General features: G+C 37.9%; 1 protein-coding gene across 2 annotated transcripts in view; it reads right to left on the reverse strand.

Moving 5' to 3' along the window:
• add3a (adducin 3 (gamma) a) overlaps positions 1 to 18,755 on the reverse strand; it is a 118,424-nt gene that overhangs the window by 31,786 nt on the left and 67,883 nt on the right. For both annotated transcript variants that reach the window (XM_088635851.1, XM_088635853.1), the window contains exon 2: positions 1,715 to 1,932. In XM_088635851.1, the coding sequence (XP_088491977.1) occupies positions 1,715 to 1,909 (195 nt within the window). In that variant the 5' untranslated portion in view covers positions 1,910 to 1,932. The remainder of the gene's footprint in view (positions 1 to 1,714; positions 1,933 to 18,755) is intronic.

Here is an 18,755-nt window from a genome sequence, read left to right on the forward strand (position 1 = left end):
GGCTAGAAGGTGGTAGTACTTTTGAAAAATATGTCTAAACTTGAAAAAAACTCCTATATTGTTTAGGTGTTATCCTATAATCATGTAATGAGTTCCCAGATAGCCCAATTAAGTCCCAGATCTGCTTCATAGGCTGCAGTCTAGCAGGTTTGCTTGATTTCTATTCATCTACCACAGCATAAAGACCATTTAGAATAAAGTAACTAGTTTAATTAAGCCAATTAAGCCTTAAATTCACCAATTTACCCCCTTTCCTTGGGTCCTGATTTAAAAAAGAATTGGAAAGGATTGGCGATCCTGTAGAGGCAATAAAGTAGGATACTGAATGTGCTTTTTCAGCAAACCTTTTAAGTACTACTGTATGTGTGTGGAAACACTGAACGAGTCCAATGAGTCCAGGTAGATGGTGACGCTGGGAAATGACTAGGGTATAGTTTGCCACCTGGCATACATGAAAGCCATATTATGCCAACTGCTCATTTATTTATACTTTATTAAAGATCTTGACTGTAAGTAAACCAACACTAATTAAGTTAAATTCTATCTCCCTGGCACACAATATTTTTTGCTGGCACCAGCAATCGGAATACTGGTTCTTCCTGCTGGTTCAACAAAAATGTTCTTGAAGTCCTAAACTGCTGTGTATGTTTCTTTTCCATGCTAAGTCTTCTCTCTGCAAAGCTTCCGCACACCGATCGAAGTGAGACCAGCATGGTATAACAGGATATTTAAATGACTGTCCACTTGATAATGGACATAATTTTAAGGATGGTATTTGTGGGTACTACTGCTGTGAAGCATAATGCATCTTTGTCCAGATTGTTTCTGTAAATTGAGCTATATAAACAATTTAATTAAGAAAATCACCTGGCTGAACACAAAGCTTTTGTTCTATAAGCAATTGTATGCATTTAATTACTGAAAAACAAAATGAGCATTATATTGTGATTACCATTCATATTAATCTAATCATCACAAATGGATTGACTATAATGCAAAAATAAAAGTATACTTCGGCATTCCACTGCCTTTTAAATAAGCTGTACAGTATAACATCTGATTTAACTCTGTTTTAGGGATGATTTTTTGTCCTGGCCATTATTTTAACTACTCCAAACAGGATGCCTGTCTGTGTGTGACACAGATACAGGCCAGGTGTGCATCCCTTTGCTATCTGTGGTAAAGGCAAAAAGAATCGAAAAAAAGGTATGCAAGCTCTTAGCCATAATACGTGCAATGTGTTTATGGTTACAATATAGTCAGGGCCCTTTGTAATTTGCTCTGCTGCTACTCTGTGTGCGCAGAGCTCTTCAGTGATCTTGCCTGTTTTGCTTATTAATATTCATGCGAGCCAAAGCTTGGCCCATCCCAGCAGATGTAGATACCCGACTACTTCAAAACTGCCCAAGCTTGTGTGGAATTCAGGTCATATTAACCTTTTAGAAATGCAAGACTCTGCTCTCCAATACACCTTTCCAGTTCTTGTTTTGTTCTCTTCCAAAGCTTTGGATGGGAGGCATACTTTTCGAAAGCACACAGCTCCAATCTGCTATTGTCACAGGCACTGACAGATGAATGCCTGCAGGGGACCGTGTCAGAAGACGAACAGCAAGGAGTTCTCCTTCAGTGCTGCCAGAAGTTTGTTTTAAAAAAAGCAAAAATTCTAACATACAACAGGTCCAATTAAACAACAAAACAAGATGCAGAAACTCACCGGACTCTGCAGAATCTGAGTGACTCTTTTTTTCTGTTCCATCATATTGAAATCTTGCCGTAGGTCTGGTGACATGTTTCTGGCACGGAGGTACTCTGGGTCGTTCTCATTGATACGGTCGAAGTATCTCTCCTTCTGGGCCATGCTGGGTGGAGGAGGGGTGGTCACTACCTCCTGACTTGCATCTGCACTCATGCTTCACAGCTCTTCTCAGACTTCTCTTCACCTGCAGGGAGCACAGGGGCGAGGGGGAGGGGGATCAGAAGAGACAGAAAAAAATGATTTAGTCCCAACAGTCCTAATGCATTAGTTCTGAGGGGTGTGGTGCATGAAAGTACATAATTTCTGCTGAAGTCAAAATTTAGAAACTAATGGTACACTTACAAACTGGTCAAAGACCTTTTTGGGAAAAAAAGAGAAACTTCTTCAAAGACACAGAAGCTGTAATGTAAATTCAGACTTATACACGCAATGAAAATAAATGCCGTGATATTTGTCAATGGAAAAAAAATGCTCTAACCAGTTTTTGTCAGAATCACTCTGTCCATCTCCTATAAATACTGCAATGTAATGGAGTTTTAACTGCACAAAGAAAGTTTCACAGAAGAATCTTAATGGAAATAACCCACTTCAAGTCCAGTTGTTAATTCAATTTCCAATAAGGAAGAGGTCAGCAAATACACGTGACTTCCCTTCTAAGACCATTTTTTATTCAACTCCCCTGATTGTTTTCTGAACAAACTAAACTATATTAAGGACTGTTTTGCTCAGTCATGTTGCTGCTTCAGACGAGTTCTGAAATGCTCTACGAGACTCAATTATCCACGATCCATTGTGAGGCTCTTCAAGGGAGGCTAAGCTGTGTCGCATTAAAGATTGGAAGCAAAACCCAAGCTCAGCCAGATGGTGCCCTGCAGTTTCAAGAGGGGGTGGTGGGGAAGGGATCTTGCTGTTGGGATTGTTTTGAAATTGCAGCACGGTCACATGATCACCTTCTCAAAGGTTTACTAAAGCTGCAGTGAAAGGCTATACCTGCGCGCTTTCTTTTGCTTTGCTTTATAAACCACCCCGATGCAGTGAGGGGAGGGGAGGTTGGAGATCTGTTTTTTGATCTGCATTGCTAAGAATTTCAGGTTAAATGCCACTTAAGAGTTAAGAGAGTTTAAAATTAGGCAGTATACAACTCAAAGTGTTTTACAAAGAGTTGTGTGGAAACAGAAGAGAGATGCCGATATTTCATTTTCTTCAATTTTTGTAAACAAAACTAAGAGGAAGGAAGACGGGCAGCTGTGCTGAGTGGGAGTCAGCAACACAAAATGCCCAATTCTTGATGCACAGCTACTCTGAACCTGGCATTGGCTCAGAAATGACTGTTGGACTTAGCAGGTTGAGCAGATGTCTGGGGGACAGGAAGAGAGGTTCTGCATTCCAGCCTCAAACAGCCAGGGAGAACTCCTGTGAACTTTGGACCATGACAGTTCAATCTGTGCATGCTGCACTGCCAGCACTCATAAAATGTGTTAATTATCACTTGATGCCAAATGCAGAGGGTGGGATCTAAGTGTCTTGTACAGGTGGCTTTCATGCAAATGAAAGCATGTAGAAAGGACTCTGTGCAATTAACAAGTTCTACAGTACCTTGTTGAGGGGAGACAGGACAGTGCTTTAGTCTCTGAAACATCTTTTCCTCTTTAAACAACTCCAAGCCTTCTTGGAACTATATCCCCCAGGACTGGGTGAGTTTGGTAAGGCTAGTGTTCAAAGCGAAGGCAGTAAAATGAAAAAAAAAAGGACAAAAATTTCTACCCCTTTTTATAAAGAATATCTAGAATGTATTAAATTCCACTTAAAACAGTGCTATTATAAGAAATGCATACTATATTGCATCTCTAACAGTAAATTATCAGACTTACAATTAATATTTTTAGGAACATAAGTGATTATAGAGAACTAATAAAAAGTAAAACAGCAAAGATTTGTAAGACAGAAGCTAAGTTTTCCACTGTGAATTTGCTGATGTTGACATGCCTGCCCTAAGTTAAAAACAACAAAGATTGATGATGAGTATAGGAGTAAGTGCAGACGAGGGATTTTGCAATGCAAAAGGTCAGAAATATAGAAGTGCATTCATTGGCTGTACAGTGTACAATGCAATAATCTTCATACAATATCTTTCCAAGATGTACAAAAAGCTTTGGAAAAGCAGTCCTCTAACATAGTGCTCAGAAAACAGCACTGCTGTCACATCAGGATCTCAGGTCTAAGAGTCACACTTCATTCTTTGATGCACTGAAGAAACACTTAGGCTTTGGAGTCCACAGAAACTTAATTAAAAGCATGGGTCAATATAAGGAAAAGGGATTTTTAACAGATTAAAGCAATGCAAACATCTGTGAATGTTTACCTAATCGAATGCTCTGACAGCCGGAGGGAGACGTTTTTCTCTGACATCTGTGGGAAAAAATGGCTTAAATTTCTGGTTTCACTTCTCTTTTAATGCCCAAGGTGGCAATGAGTTTTTTTCCCCAACAGTTCTCCTTCTATATACTGTATACAGGATAAACAAAACTTTTAGGTCAGCTTCAGATCAAGCATAAGTCTCTACTATACTTCACCAAGCCACCAAATCAATATACTAGTCCAGAATGCATTTGTTCCAATCCTCATTCTAACTGCCTTGTTGAAAGAGCCATGAACCCGTCAGCAGCAAGACTCCTTTCACAGCTGTATTAAGATAGTTTACAAAAAAAGCTGACAATTTCACAATGTAATAAAACAAAAGGCAATGAAATACAAATTTATACCTTTAATGATATTCCAATAGCAATTCCAGTCACTACAATCAGAGCTACCTTGATCAAACTTTGTACGGCTATCCCTGACCTTTTTGGTGTTGAACCACACTAGTGTAACATTGTGCAAGTGATGGAATACAGTATATTGCATTAAATTCAACAGGTTTACTTTATTGAGGCCTGCATCTTGCCTATCAAACGTAAATTAGAATCGCCATGAACTCAATTTTAAATTGAGACAAATCAATTTTCAGGAAAAACTTTAAATTGACCTGAAAAAATAAATAGGCGTTTAAAGAATTTGAGATGAAATTCAACCAGCCTTTACCTTTTCACCTCGCAAAATAAATAGCTTCTTTCATTCTTTTCTAGTATATGCAGACTCTGCTTGAATAAAGCCGATTCTTATCATCCCTAATTAGTCCCAGTCTCAAATGCAATTCTGAGTTGGACATTTTGAAATAAAATTAAGAGACAAAATAAAATCTACTATTTTAAGGAGCTTTTTACAAATGTTTTACATAAATTCTCCCAGTGTCAAAGATGAATGCAGATGAGGCACTTACCAAGTTTACAGTATACAGTTGTGAAACTTAAGTTTGAAAGTAGATCTCTTATGAAGAAACAGAACTCCAGACACAAATGTAAGGCTGTAAGCTAGTGAAATTACAAAACACTTCTCTGTCAGTTAAATCAATGGCTTTTTGTGTGAGTTCCCCTCATGTTGAGGCATTCAAACTTTTGCAAATGTTCACTTAAAAGCCATTCAACTAATCAGAGGCAATATATTGGATTAGAAGCAAACCACAAAACCATATAATGCCAACTCTGCATACTCAATTCCAAAACCTTGAGTTTGTCCTTTTGAATATTCATTAACCACGTTGTTTCTTTGAGGTGTTATTCAGCTGCAGCTCTGCAGCTTAAAAACAAACATGCAGAAACACCCTGGATTTGGAAATCTACAAACTGTCAGGTTCATATAGTCAGAATTAGATCATGCAGATTTCTTTTATTCATCTTTTGGATAGAAATCAGTAACCATTCTCTTGTAATTTTTTATTGGAATTAGTTCATAGTTTCTTCCTTGTCAGTTAATTATTTGAAGAAAACAAGCTCTATGGATACTTTACAAAGCTGCAAATATTACACAAGCTTTCTGACATCCAATGAAAAATGCTTAAAAATAATAATGAAGGTAGGTGGAAAGAAGGTTTAGTTCCTTGCAAGATATCTGCTGAATAAGAACATCAGCAACTATAAAAAGGATCCTAAAACACTTTATTATATGCATAGTATACATCAACAAAACCTAAAACCTGCAAAATTGGTCTGAGGTTTGATTTGTTTGTTACAGACTTCCTAAATGCATTGAAATCCTAAAACTCCAGATGCAAATCTTCCAAGAACCTCCAGTTTTCCTTGAAAACACTAAATTATTTCTGCCAAGGACATGCCTGACATTGTATTTGCATTCTCTTACTGTATCAAAGAAAAACAAGGTCATGTTATACAAAGCAGGTTTTTCAGCTTTTAAAACAGATACTTAAACCTAAGCAGAAAAAAAGCATCTATCTCACTGCCTTGTACAGTAACTGCACTGCAGCTAACATGCAGAGCAAGCAATAGCAAAAAAGAACACTGCCCATTGTATCTGCCACTGTACATCATTAATGTATACAGAAAGGGGTAAGGAAAAACAAATGAAATGGAATTTGACCATAAGGCTCTTCCCTTTATTTTGACTACATTTTTTTCACTCACTGATTTCTTAACTAAATTGCAAGAGTCATTAGATTTCACAGCATTTTACTGGGTGAGGTACAGAAAAGAACTGCACTGGTTTTAAGTCCAGCAGCTTATGTCTTATAAAGATGGGAGCTTCAGTAATCCACGTTATGTTTTTCCCTTTAATTCAATATACCATAAGATTACTTCTATAAGGGTTTTTTAAATGACGTTTGTGACTGTCTGCTAAAAGCTCCCTCAGATCTCCCACTTCTTTCTCTATCAGCAGACACCATGTTATAAAAGGAAGGGAGATGGTTTAATGACAAGTCTGAAAGGCAGATCAAAGCAGTAGGAAATAACCGACAAAAACAAACAACTTTAAATGTACTTCCTATAAATCCTAATTCAAAGACAAAAATCTATTACTGTTAAAAACCAACTTGTAAGAGAATTTAAATAAGCTGCAAACTAAAACTTTGAAAAGCCAACATCTGAAAATACTGGATGTGCTTTATACATATTCAAACATTCAGTTCTCGGTATCATAATAAACAAAAACATCCAACCTTTTTACTATCCTTGATGTACCACCTTCATGGAACAAAAGTGCCAGCTGACAAAAACATACTTCCTTCTTTCCTTGTAAATCCAAAGCCAGTTCCAGAAAGCAAAAGTTTTTTTTCACAGTTTAATCCACAACATCCTATTCCAACACAAATCTTCCTGTGGATTCCAGTTACAGCTCTCAGAGAATCTGCAATGACAAGCTCCGGGGTGTCATGCTCGCCAGCCGAGGGATTTCAACAGCTGTGTGTGTCTGTGTGTGTGTGGTGTGGGTGTGTTTGTGTGGGAAGAAGATGAGGACTCACGTGATGGCCCTAATCCACCCACTGCCTGGAGCACACATTGTTGTCAGACCAATCTAAACAAGAGATAGCACAGTCCCATCTTTTCGTACTAAGCTCCTAATTAAAGGTTAATATACATAAATACATATACTGTATAAACCCACAATACCTGATCTCAACAAAGCTAGATTTCTACCAACATCCAAGGACTCTGAGATTGAGATATAGTTAATTCTTTTAATTTTGATGTACTGTACACTGTTTAGTCTACTGTTGTTTACTGGACTCCCACTGTCTTTTTTTTGAAACTCTCAGTCTTGATGGGGTCTATTAAATTGCTGTTTAAAACTTAAGTGAAGGTAAAGACTCAGCAGAGCCATTAGGAAACAATTTCAAATCAAGAGGTCAGTCAACTGGTAGCCTGCCTTACCTCCCCATGCAAGACCGGTCTGCGCTCTCCATGGACACTGATAAACTAGTACCACTGATTCGAGGACACGCTGTACATGAACTGACCTCCACGCCCGAGGGCTTGTTTATTTCTTCCCTCTCCTTCTACTCAGTGCAAGTGCAGTTGCTCCATTTCCTGTTTGAACACACTGGATTACAGAGAAGACAAGCCACACATTTTGACTTTGGCAAACCACACCTTAGCCTGAAACCTCACCTGTGCTTCACCGGCTTGCGTCCAGATCACGGGAGACAAGAGCCGGCCAAGCCTATCTGGAATGGCACACAAAACAACTTTTTACTGTTTCCAGGAGCCTAATATGAGACACTCTAATCAAAAGCTGAAGACAAACAGCTCACTTGAAAAACAAATCTAAGACATACATGAAAAAATACAGATTACATACTTATTTTGCATCTTAACCTTTGTACTTCACTGTCTGTTGAGAATATACATTTGAATTATACTTCCTAGCTCAACGTACGTAAAGAACAATTCCATTTGGACTTGAAATATTAAAAGACAGCACAAAAACATCCCAAGCTTCAAAGGCAAAAGGCTATAAAACAAATGTGGTAAAAACATTAATTACTTGCTTGGTAACAAAGAAATAAACAAGCATATTTATTTAATCTATTTATTTGGGACTATGTTGTGCCAATCCTCCATGCACTCTTAAGATAACTTTAGGCTCTAGAAGCCTGGGATAATTTTTACAGGAAACACTAATTCCATGGAGCCAAAATCAATATAGAGACAGCATACGTAGTGCCTTATTCTGTCGGTAGGGGCTTCTGTGGAACACTGTTCCACAATTCCTATAGGAGGTAAAGGCAATCATTTACTTGTACCAGCACCCCAAAAAACACACACAGTAAAAACACTGTAAAATATACATTGACAATAGCATGCTTCTGTTAACAACAAAAATGAATGCAACATTTTTTAAACTATTACAGGCATTAGATAAATTTTATTTCATTCTTGAATGTAATCTTGTGAGACGGTCGGAGAATTCTTCTAATAAGCAGGAGTTTCAAGGTTTGAGGAAACACCTTTCTATGAAGAAATCAACTCAATAAGGGGTACTGTTAAGTTCAATGTACACAAAGTACATACAGCACATACCAATAGTTTATTTTAAACAAGTTTACATGTACAGTTAAGAAGCTGAAAGTGTAATCAGGATGCTAGAAGACAGACATACCTGTAGCTTGCAGCATGGTGATAGTTAAAATCTACACTGCCGACCCAACTGATCAATTCTAGATTAAGAATGGAACAGTTTTACAACTTAATTAAAGGAAAACTGTTTTTTTTTTTTAAAGATTAGAATAACAGTGAAAACCACGGTACTGACAGAACAAGATAAAAAAATGTCTGAACTAGCAATACAAGAGGATTTTGAAGTGGTCTTTAAATAGTCAGGGAAAACGCACTGTTTGTAGTTTAAATTAAAAAAGCTTGATGGTACAGAATAAGACCTGCCATTTCCTAAATGCAGTATCCATTGGAAAAAGGGTGGCTTACGCTAAATGTGAAGAGCTAGATGCCACGGGGACAAGTCAGATGCTAAATCAATTTTAATGCATAACCTGCAGAGAATTTCAAATCAGTTTGATGTTCAAAAGGGAGATGAAGGGAAACAGTCATATAAGCAGAGCTGAGAACACTACTGGGTACAGAGCACAGCACCATGGCAAATGAGAAGAAGAAGGGTTCTTTAATATTTAATCGAAATACTTTAATCTGCTCATCACTTTCACTGGCCTTTAATTACATTTATCCACAGCCTACACCCTATCTGAAGCTTGAGTCTTAAAAGATGTAACTAATTAATTAATTTTTCGTCTGTAAAATAATCATTAACTGTAAAAGTGAAATCTGGGCACAGGTGTTCATTCTTATATAATCATTGCCTTCTCCGCCTTTCAAAAACAACTTTTGCATTGGAAGGAAAATGGAGCTTTATCAGGATAAAAATACACAAAGCTTTTCTGTTAAAAGCTTTGTAGAAATAAGTATTTTGACTTCAAGTACAGATTACTTTGGTATATATGAAATGGTGAGGAATTTTGTTGTAATATGTTTTTATAACCCAGTGTTGGTCAAATGCCACACAATGATCTTGACTGCTCTCGGACAGCACGAACCCTAAGCTGTAGGCACCGGCCATGCAATGCAATTTTCACGTACCTAAGAAGCTTGAAAAATAATCTGGCCGAAGCCTGAAACCAGTACAGTAATGGAATCATATCTAAATGAATGGAAAACAAATAGATTTTTATAGTTATCTTGAGTTATACATTAAGCCAACCGAAAAGGGAATTCTTTAATCAACTAGTTAACACAACATATTCAAGAGCATTTTCTAATTAATGCAAGCAAGTGACTCTTATTTTTAAGAAGTGCTGATTGATTTATTTGCTGACCATAAAGAAAAATCTTTACGACAAAAGAGTGATGTTTCAGCACATTGTCTGTGTGCCATCTCCCGTTGGCACCAATATTACAGAGTCAGGCACCGTTTTCACACACAAAAGCCCCATGTATGAGCTATCAGGGTTCAGACTGTCACTGCTCAATAAACAAAGCCTTTATTAACCGTAACAGCACCATTGATCTGTCCTGGAAGGAATAAGAACTTCCTTTTAAGGAAAATGCTTAACAGTATATTCGGCACACTTTCAAGCAGCCATGAATATCCTTAAAGTTCATCACCCATGAATGTAGTATTTATGATTCTCTCATCATTCAGTTCAATGTCTCCACCTTGTGATGAGTTTTTTTTTAATATTGCATCTCTGCGAGGGCAAAAAAGGATTGTGGCAGCATCTGGGTTACATCAGCGGAGGCCAGTGACAAGTCCATTCTTGCAGTTAACTGGAGAAAAAGGTGGCCAGTGATACATTACCTATCATTTCCAAGGATCAGAGATGTATTCTCAATAAGGTGGCAGGTTGTTTATTATGGTCAAAACTGTAAAATGCAAGGAAGTAAACATTCTTTCATTTGTCATGTGACCTGCTGTGTCATGTGTCTCACCAACTTTAATTTTACAGGTGTCCAGCTGGCACTAGGAGTTGCTCAGCCTCACTGGTCTACAACAGGCACTTCCAAAGTGAGGAGATACTGTATGAAAACAAATGTAATAAATAGCAAATCCAGGTTTAATGAACAAACAATGTATAACAAAGCTTCATCACTGAGGTACACCGCAAACATGAAGAGTGACTGCAAGTACAGTCTTGTTCACCAAGGCATCCCCAGAGGCCCAACGTTCAACTTGGTAAGAATTCTCCTCTACACTGACTGCTACAAGTTGTGCACACCTAGAATGAAAAAAAAAACCCAGGTATTCTTATGTTCCCCATGATACTTCAGGAAACATTTGGTCCCAAGACTCAAATTGAGATGCCTTGTTAAATCTAGGATGCCGGAAAACACTCCATGGTTACCAGACAATTTCAGCTGGCAAGGCTGTAAGTACTGTCAAACCACATGAGCTCACAGATTCCTTGGTCACATAAGACAAGTGGGACTGTCAGGTTTTATGGAATGTTAGGGTCTCTAATTTTAACCTTGTCATGTAATTCTGTCAACACCTAAAGTAACATCCGTGTGTGTTACTGCCCTTGGGCAGAAGACATATATGGGAGTTTTCTGTTCAATAAATCATACATTTCACTATGCAAAACAAACAAAAGAAAAGTCATTTTTCATACTTTTGGTCCACCATTTCTGTTTAAGTCAGACCAAAGAGCCAATTCTGTAATTAATTCTGTAATGCAGGGCATCAGTATGATTCTATATAATTCCTGGGCTAAAGAAAAAAAACAATTCTATGGGTATCACATCAAGCTCATTATGAACTCCAGAAAACATCAGTAACACAATACCTCCCAGCCTCTATTCTATTATATAGTCCTACTATTCCCTCAGTTTAAGCACACATTGTTGACTGACCTCCAAATTAATCAAAAAAGAGGGTAACTTAGATGATGCAGAGGATTTGGAATGGAAACACATTACCTCATTTTAGCTCTCATTTCCCAACAATTGCAGATCCCTCTGGGCAATTCTTGATTTTTTAAAACTTACTTTGTAAAAATAAATTGCACAAGAGGTCTTTACAGCATTTATCGTCATCTTTTTTTGTCCAACTAGTGAAAAGGTTGCCTCATGCTGTCAGACATTAATGCAGGCAAATAAGAGAAATATGCTTAGTATGGTATGAAAATGTACGCTGTATTCCATCAGCCTCAAATTTTTTAGCCCCCTGTATATTAGGAAATGGGAAAATAAACAGAAAATGTAATGGAGTTCCCTTCTTATTCTATGCTTCACTGCCACAATTTTGATTTAAAATGAAGGATAAACATGCTTTTTCCCTGACCTGTTTCCTCAAGAATTCCAAAGGAACTACAAAGTTTTCTAATTGCAGTTTTCAGAAAACTGGCTGCAATAGTCCCCGTTATAGGGCTGTAAAGTATTTCAGATATAACACCACTACAGTATATATATAAGTCCAATCAAAACCTCTGAGAGTGGAGTTGGATACGATATTGTGGTTTCTCAAGTGCAAAACTGACAACTTAATTTTCAATTTCTTTTCCTAGCCTGTGGTTGTCTTTAATGCTAGAGCCTAGAGAAAGAAAGTTGGTCCACCTAATGTTTGAGAACCTAACTCAGTAATGAACATCACAAACAGATTAACTTGTAAAAGTCTATAGATTAAGTAGAGATGAAAGAGAGTAGGAAGAAAAACTTTTTTTGGCGTTTTAATAGGAGTTCAATGAGGTACCACATAAATGACTGAAACTGCTCCAGCTTCAGTGCTCTGGTTAAGGAAAAACCTAGGATTACTCTGTGTTTAATAATAATAAACTAGTCATATTACATGAGCTTTGTCACTGAGAGACCGTGCTGTTATTGCAATTCAATGGCTAGTGTTTACATTTACTGTGGAGCAACCCACTCTTGGCTGCCAAATTGTGCTGTTATTTTTTACTTCATGTTCATGTTGATTAATCATTAATAGAGCATCAATAACTTTTTCATTGCACTCAGTAGGCTACAACAAGTTGTATATACCACACTACTCACATATACTTTATAATTTCACTCAACAAAAGGTGAAATATACATTGTATAAACTACTTAATTGCCAGTGTTATTGAGAGATTCCTTTTCTTTTGTAATTTAGTCAGAAACACATGTATCCGTGTGTATCCTGTGGAGAATACATTTCCTTTACTATTGTTAGTAGTTTTCTTAAAGTCACTAAAGAAACACTGATGGTTCCTGACTGCAGTTAAAGTAACCAAAGCATTTTTAACTTAGGTATTGTGAATTGTAAATAGTTACTTTTATTCCGGCTCCACTATCTTTAGACATCCAGGAAACTTGTTCAATCTAATAGCAAGTTGTAAAGAATGATTAAAAAATAAATTATTTCCAAACCAGCCAGAATCATCATGCACCTCTGTTCCTACCTCAGACAAAAGCTGCAGTACAATGCCGTGGTTATAGTTTGCACTGTAAATAAACTACTATGGAGGTAGTGCAAAAAGCCTTCATAGAGCATTTTTTTCCTTGTTTTACTTAGAGAGGGCAATTCAAGAGAAAAGCCATGTTTGTTTCCTCTATCCTGTAGAACAATGCCGTCATTATCCAGCTGTAGTATAACCATCACCATTACCTCACGTTCAACTTTCATACAGTAGGTTACAGACAATCATCGCTGTAGTCCCCTCTGAAACAGCACTGTGGCTTTCCCAGTCTCAGAGGCATGCCAGGAGCCTCACAAGTTGAAACAGAGCAGAATAACAAAAGCCGCTTGGATCGCTGTTTACTAAAGGATTATAATTCACTTTTCCTGCATGACGAAACAAGGTATGGAGTCAAAAGTTCAGCCTTTGCAATAGAGTAATGATAATCATTATCCATGTAGCTACGGATGCCAACAGAAACTATCCTTTCTGGCACCCGATCCTCTGTAGGAATACTCAATGGAGAAAATCTACAACATTAAGTATAAACACTCAAAATTTTCATAATAATTACCATGAACTGTTTTTGAAAAATGGATCTATAGCAGCAGCTGTCTTAAATGGAGGTCCAGCATATCCCATATGTAAAAGTCTTTCTGGAGGGCTTGAAACTGCAAAACGTGGTTGTCAAAACAAGTGGGCCGGTTGCAAAAGCATCACTGAACCCTTTACTAAAGGATTTGTTTTAGTAGGAAAATCAGGTCAGGCTCAGATCAACCTGGTTGAAGAATTTGTGCTGCACGTAAAGTCAGTGAGAAATCTAAAGCTTGCAGAAGTCTATTTATACAGAATATTCAATTGAGTTCAGGCAAATACGTTTCACAGCTGATAGAGGGAATAGCTTCAAGTGCGTGTACTACTTGTCGTCAGATGTTTTGTGATCGAGATCGGTGTGAATAACAAATTATCTATTGTAAACTGCAAGCACACAGCAAAGGCTAAAAATCCTATACAGCACTATGCAGTCTCTATAACAGTCACAGACAAGAGGAAGCACAGCATTCCTTGATAGTCTTAAAATTATACGCCTTGCCTAGTCACATGGCCCAAGCTAAATGTATTTTGATACCCGTTCCTACAGCAACACCGATGCTATACACAGTACTCATGTACCCAGTTACCAAAAATGAATGCCTGCAACATTTTATCCTATGGAAAAGGCTGCACTAGGCAGATAATTAAGATTTTAGAATGTGTATCAAATTTATCTCTGAAAGTGAGAAAGCACTAGGATCGGCACGAAGAAAGGAGCCCACCAGGAAACTGTAGCTTGTGAAATGAAGCTGTGCTCTAAACACCCACAGCAGAGCATGATCTTGAGCCCTGTCAGTCACTGAGCATCTTGGTCTCATACTGTGGAAGTCTAACAGGTTGGCTCTAGAAAGGCTCTAATTAAATGGCTACCCTAATAAAAAATGGCTTGAGGGCAACTGTACAGTTCATGCCACCATTTTCAAAACAGAAAAGAAAAGATGAGAATGAAAGTATTACAGATCACTTATTGTTTCAAGTAGGAACATAATTCCAGTGCAATACCAGTGGTGGTTATTTTGTTGGCCCAGTTTGAAGTAGGCTTGGCAGTGAAAGCAACAAAACCAGTGCTTTGTCACACTCCACTTGCCCTCATTATTGCCAATGTGGCGATGTGAACTTTCTGCTGTGAAAAGCGCAGCTTATTTAATGTTTTCTGTTACAAACTCTACACAAATTAATAGTTTTCACAATATTGAATCATCATCAACATCGTTACATAGTACACATTCCCATGCCTAAAGCTGGAATGGAGGAGGAGGAGACAACAAAACATGCACAAACTACACCCCACTCAACACTCCTCCTCATTTTATATTTAAAGCTGTAAAAGGAAGCCATCGTATTCTTTAATGTCAAGTTTGGGAAAAGTGTTTGATGTAAAATGTTAGCATAGAGAATTAAGTGCTGGCAACCTGTATACAAAAGTTACAAAAAAAAACCTAACTATTTGTTAGGCTAAATTAGGTTAAATATCATTGTGTAATGAAGAAATAGGCTATAGAATGTTAAATTTGCTGTAAATAATATGTTTGGGAATAAATTAGTTACATATATTAGGTGCCAATAATTGATCTGGAACTGACATTGGATTTACGTTACATCTGGCTTAGAACTGCACTTTTTATATTTTCAATAACTTACTCTCATCCTCAGTATGAATTGCAATTTCATGCAGTCTTTCAGCACAAATTCCACTGCTTTCAGATTTGGAAAGTTCATTATCTACAAAGCATACCAGTTAAAAACAAAAAACAGATGAAAAAATTCAGAAATGAATAGTTCAGTAAAGTGAAAGAAAAGTAAGCTGGGATAATGAAAGTGGAAACTCTCCAAACCTTTGACATCCCCCGACAGCAAAGAAGAATTCCTTTGACATCCCACTAATCATACTGCAATTATGGTTTTTAATGAGCAGCCCACAAAGACATATTCTAACAGACTCTGTTTGCTGTAAAAAAGGGTACTGCTCCATTGCTTTGGTTTCCTATCTGAAACCAAGGGCATAAGATGTTTGGAAATGTAACAGCTTAGGCCTGAACAGCAATCTGGTCTTTGATTTAGCAATACCAGTACAATGGGTGTCTGAGGGAGAGAGGCATGTTTACTCCACTGCAAACAAGGCTGTTAGGAATCAAGCCAAGAGTCTGATTCTTGAACTTTGTATTTTGTGGTTATATGCATTGGGTATTCAAGGACAAAACAACTTCCCTCATATCTATCCCATTTACCACCACACTAATAGTATTTGTAAATGTAAATTATTCATTTTTTAAGCCCTCTGGCAGACAACAAAGGCTCTATGGCTGTGTGGCCCCAGAATAATCGAAGCTAATCTTTAACCTGACTAACCAGTCAGTTGAGACTAAAGGCACCAGTACATTTCTCCACCAGTAAGAAATGCAGAGCCTTATGCAAACAGGATTGAGGTACACAATTTAACCTGAATGTTCGATCAAACCTGTAGAAGAATGGCTGCATTAGGAGCCGTTTTACCCCAAACAAGATCTCTTAAAAGCTGTGGAAAAAATGACTAGGCAAATAATACAGCTGATTTATATTCATCATTAATAATGCTTGGTTAGAATAAATTATTATCAGTGGTTTTACACAATAGACTACATTCAAAATCCCCTTAAAACGGAAGGATAGAACAGTGTGCTCGCATCTCAGATTCAGCATTTGCTTGTTGACTTGTTTCAAGAGAGGCCCATTAACTCACTGTTCTCGAGTCTGACTCATTAAAGTGGTACCACAATTTGCATGTGCATTGTTTTCACAGAACACGCACAAAACAGCAAGACCAATAAACCAAACTGACTGAAACAGCATCCCAGAGAAAGCAGGAAAATGTGGGCCTTAATGAACTAAGATTTGGTAAACCTTTGACATAACCTCAAAGTACAATGGACAGCTGACTGGAAACAGCTGATGACGGGCAGTTATTGACTGGTGGTATTTACATGCCATTAAAGTGACCATGAGGGCTAAGCACCTGAAATTGATATCTGAATAACCTGCCTGCTGTGTCGATTATGTCTGTGGTGGTTGAAGCACTATGATTTTAGTGAGTTCTATATGAAAAGCCTATCTCAGCATTTTACTTTAAGCAAAGACTTTCCAATTAGCAAAGTTCAATCTGTCATGGTCAAAAACAAAAATGCTCTACATCAATCTTCATAAAACTGTAGTGGAAATGAGCTTCAAGGTCTTATATCAGGCATTTAGTGTTATTGCAGGTTCCAGTGAATACTAAAAGGTACCAGCCCTATTTAAATTTGTATTTTACCAACTCTTAAGCTTATGCATTATCTTCCTAGAAATCTGATCATATTTAAGCAGCCGAGCTCCTCTGATACCACATGAAATTACAATTGTGAGATTAAAAAGTGAATCTTTTTTAGTTTTAGGAGTAAATCAGTTCTATTTAGCTGCATGCGTATTCAATGGTAGCAGATATTGCTGAGCCTCCCGGATTCTTGCAGCCGCCTCATACAAATGTATCATTAACATGAGATGCATAACAAGGTAAAACCACACTAGACTTCTTAACTGAGTTTTTAGACAGGCTGTCAAAATGTAGATAAGCACTGAATTAAAGAGTTGTGAGCTACAGTAGCTCACCAGTGAAGTGTGAAAAGTCCTAGATGTGAATCCTAGACAAACCCATTACTGAGAGAGGCTGGAGCAAATGGCCGCTGAAGCTGACATCTTGGGATCGTTTATTTACTTCAATTAGTTGATGAAATGAAAAAGATAGGTTACATGGCCACGTGTGGATGGTCCTCATGCTTATGCCGCTCCTTGTTCTCTCAATAGCCTTTCACGAGCCAAACTGAAAGAGATCTAAACATCTGAAAACAATTCGCAAACAAAATACCATCAACAAAAAAAAAAAAAAAGAGTTGAAATGTAACCAAACTCAAACAAAAGTGCATTCTATGTTCATATTCCATGGTTCAGTTACAAATTGTATTCTGTGTCCTAAGGAGAAACTGCCTGCAGCATGGTCACATGGTTCTGTCATAAGCCATTCACAATCAGTTTTCTTCATTCCGCTCTGAAAGAGTGCCGAAACTAAACATCTATTCAGATGATGGGAAACACTGCCTCACCAGAGCACATCACTCTCCAGTGACGCCACTTCTAAAAATGTTTACTGCTTGGTATATTTTCAATGGCTCTTTTGTTATGTATGCCTAAAATTGACGATTTACACAGATCAAACTGCATGAGCTGGGCATTTTTTCCATCTAGTCGGGGGCAACCAAAACATTCAGTGCAGTGCAACCTATTAGTTCAGCTAATTATTAATTAAGTTATTATGCAGACAAACTGAAGAAGACAAACACTTGATGAACATTTAATAGAAGAATAAATACACAAATCAGCTCGATAAAGATTGATATTTCAAGATTTACATATTCTTTTTCGCCAGCAGCCATATCACCCTGCAGCTTTCAACTGTTTACCCACTGAATCTAAGCAGGGTTGAGCCTGGTCAGTACCTGGATATGAGACCTCCTGGGATGTTATGGTTGCAGCTGGAAGTGGTGTTAGTGGGACCATCAGGGGGCACCCACCCTGCAGTCTGCGTTGGTCCTTATGCCCCTATATAGTGGCTGGGACACTATACTGTAGTGGGCGCCGTCTTTCGGATGAGATGTTAAACTAAGGTCCTGACTCTCAGTGGTCATAAAAGATCCCCGGGCATTTCTACATAAGAGTAGGGAGTTATCCTGGTGTCCGAGCCAAATTTTCCCCTTTGACCTTTACCTTTACCGTGGCCTCAAAATTGTTCCCATGTATGATTGGCTTGCACCTGCCCTGTGATGGACTGGTGCCCTGTCCAGGGTGTACCCTGCCTTGCGCTCGTTGCTTGCCGGGTAGGCTCCGGCTTCCTGCGACACCGTATGGTATAAAGTGGTTTGGCAAATGACATGTCATATCCGTTGTGTTTTGATACACGTAATAATCACAAGTATTTGTTTGGACCTTTATCACCTGCATATTACAAACTGTACAAACATGGCCTCGTTAGTTCAAGTAAAGTGTTAAAGTTTAGGCCGATTTGTTCACTTTCTGTGTTTATTTTCCAGTTAACCTGGTAAAAAAAAATCCCATTGGCCCTTA

Source organism: Lepisosteus platostomus, chromosome 6, assembly GCF_059453375.1.
Source record: "Lepisosteus platostomus isolate fLepPlt1 chromosome 6, fLepPlt1.hap1, whole genome shotgun sequence".
In the NCBI taxonomy this organism is placed as follows: Eukaryota; Metazoa; Chordata; class Actinopteri; order Semionotiformes; family Lepisosteidae; genus Lepisosteus; species Lepisosteus platostomus.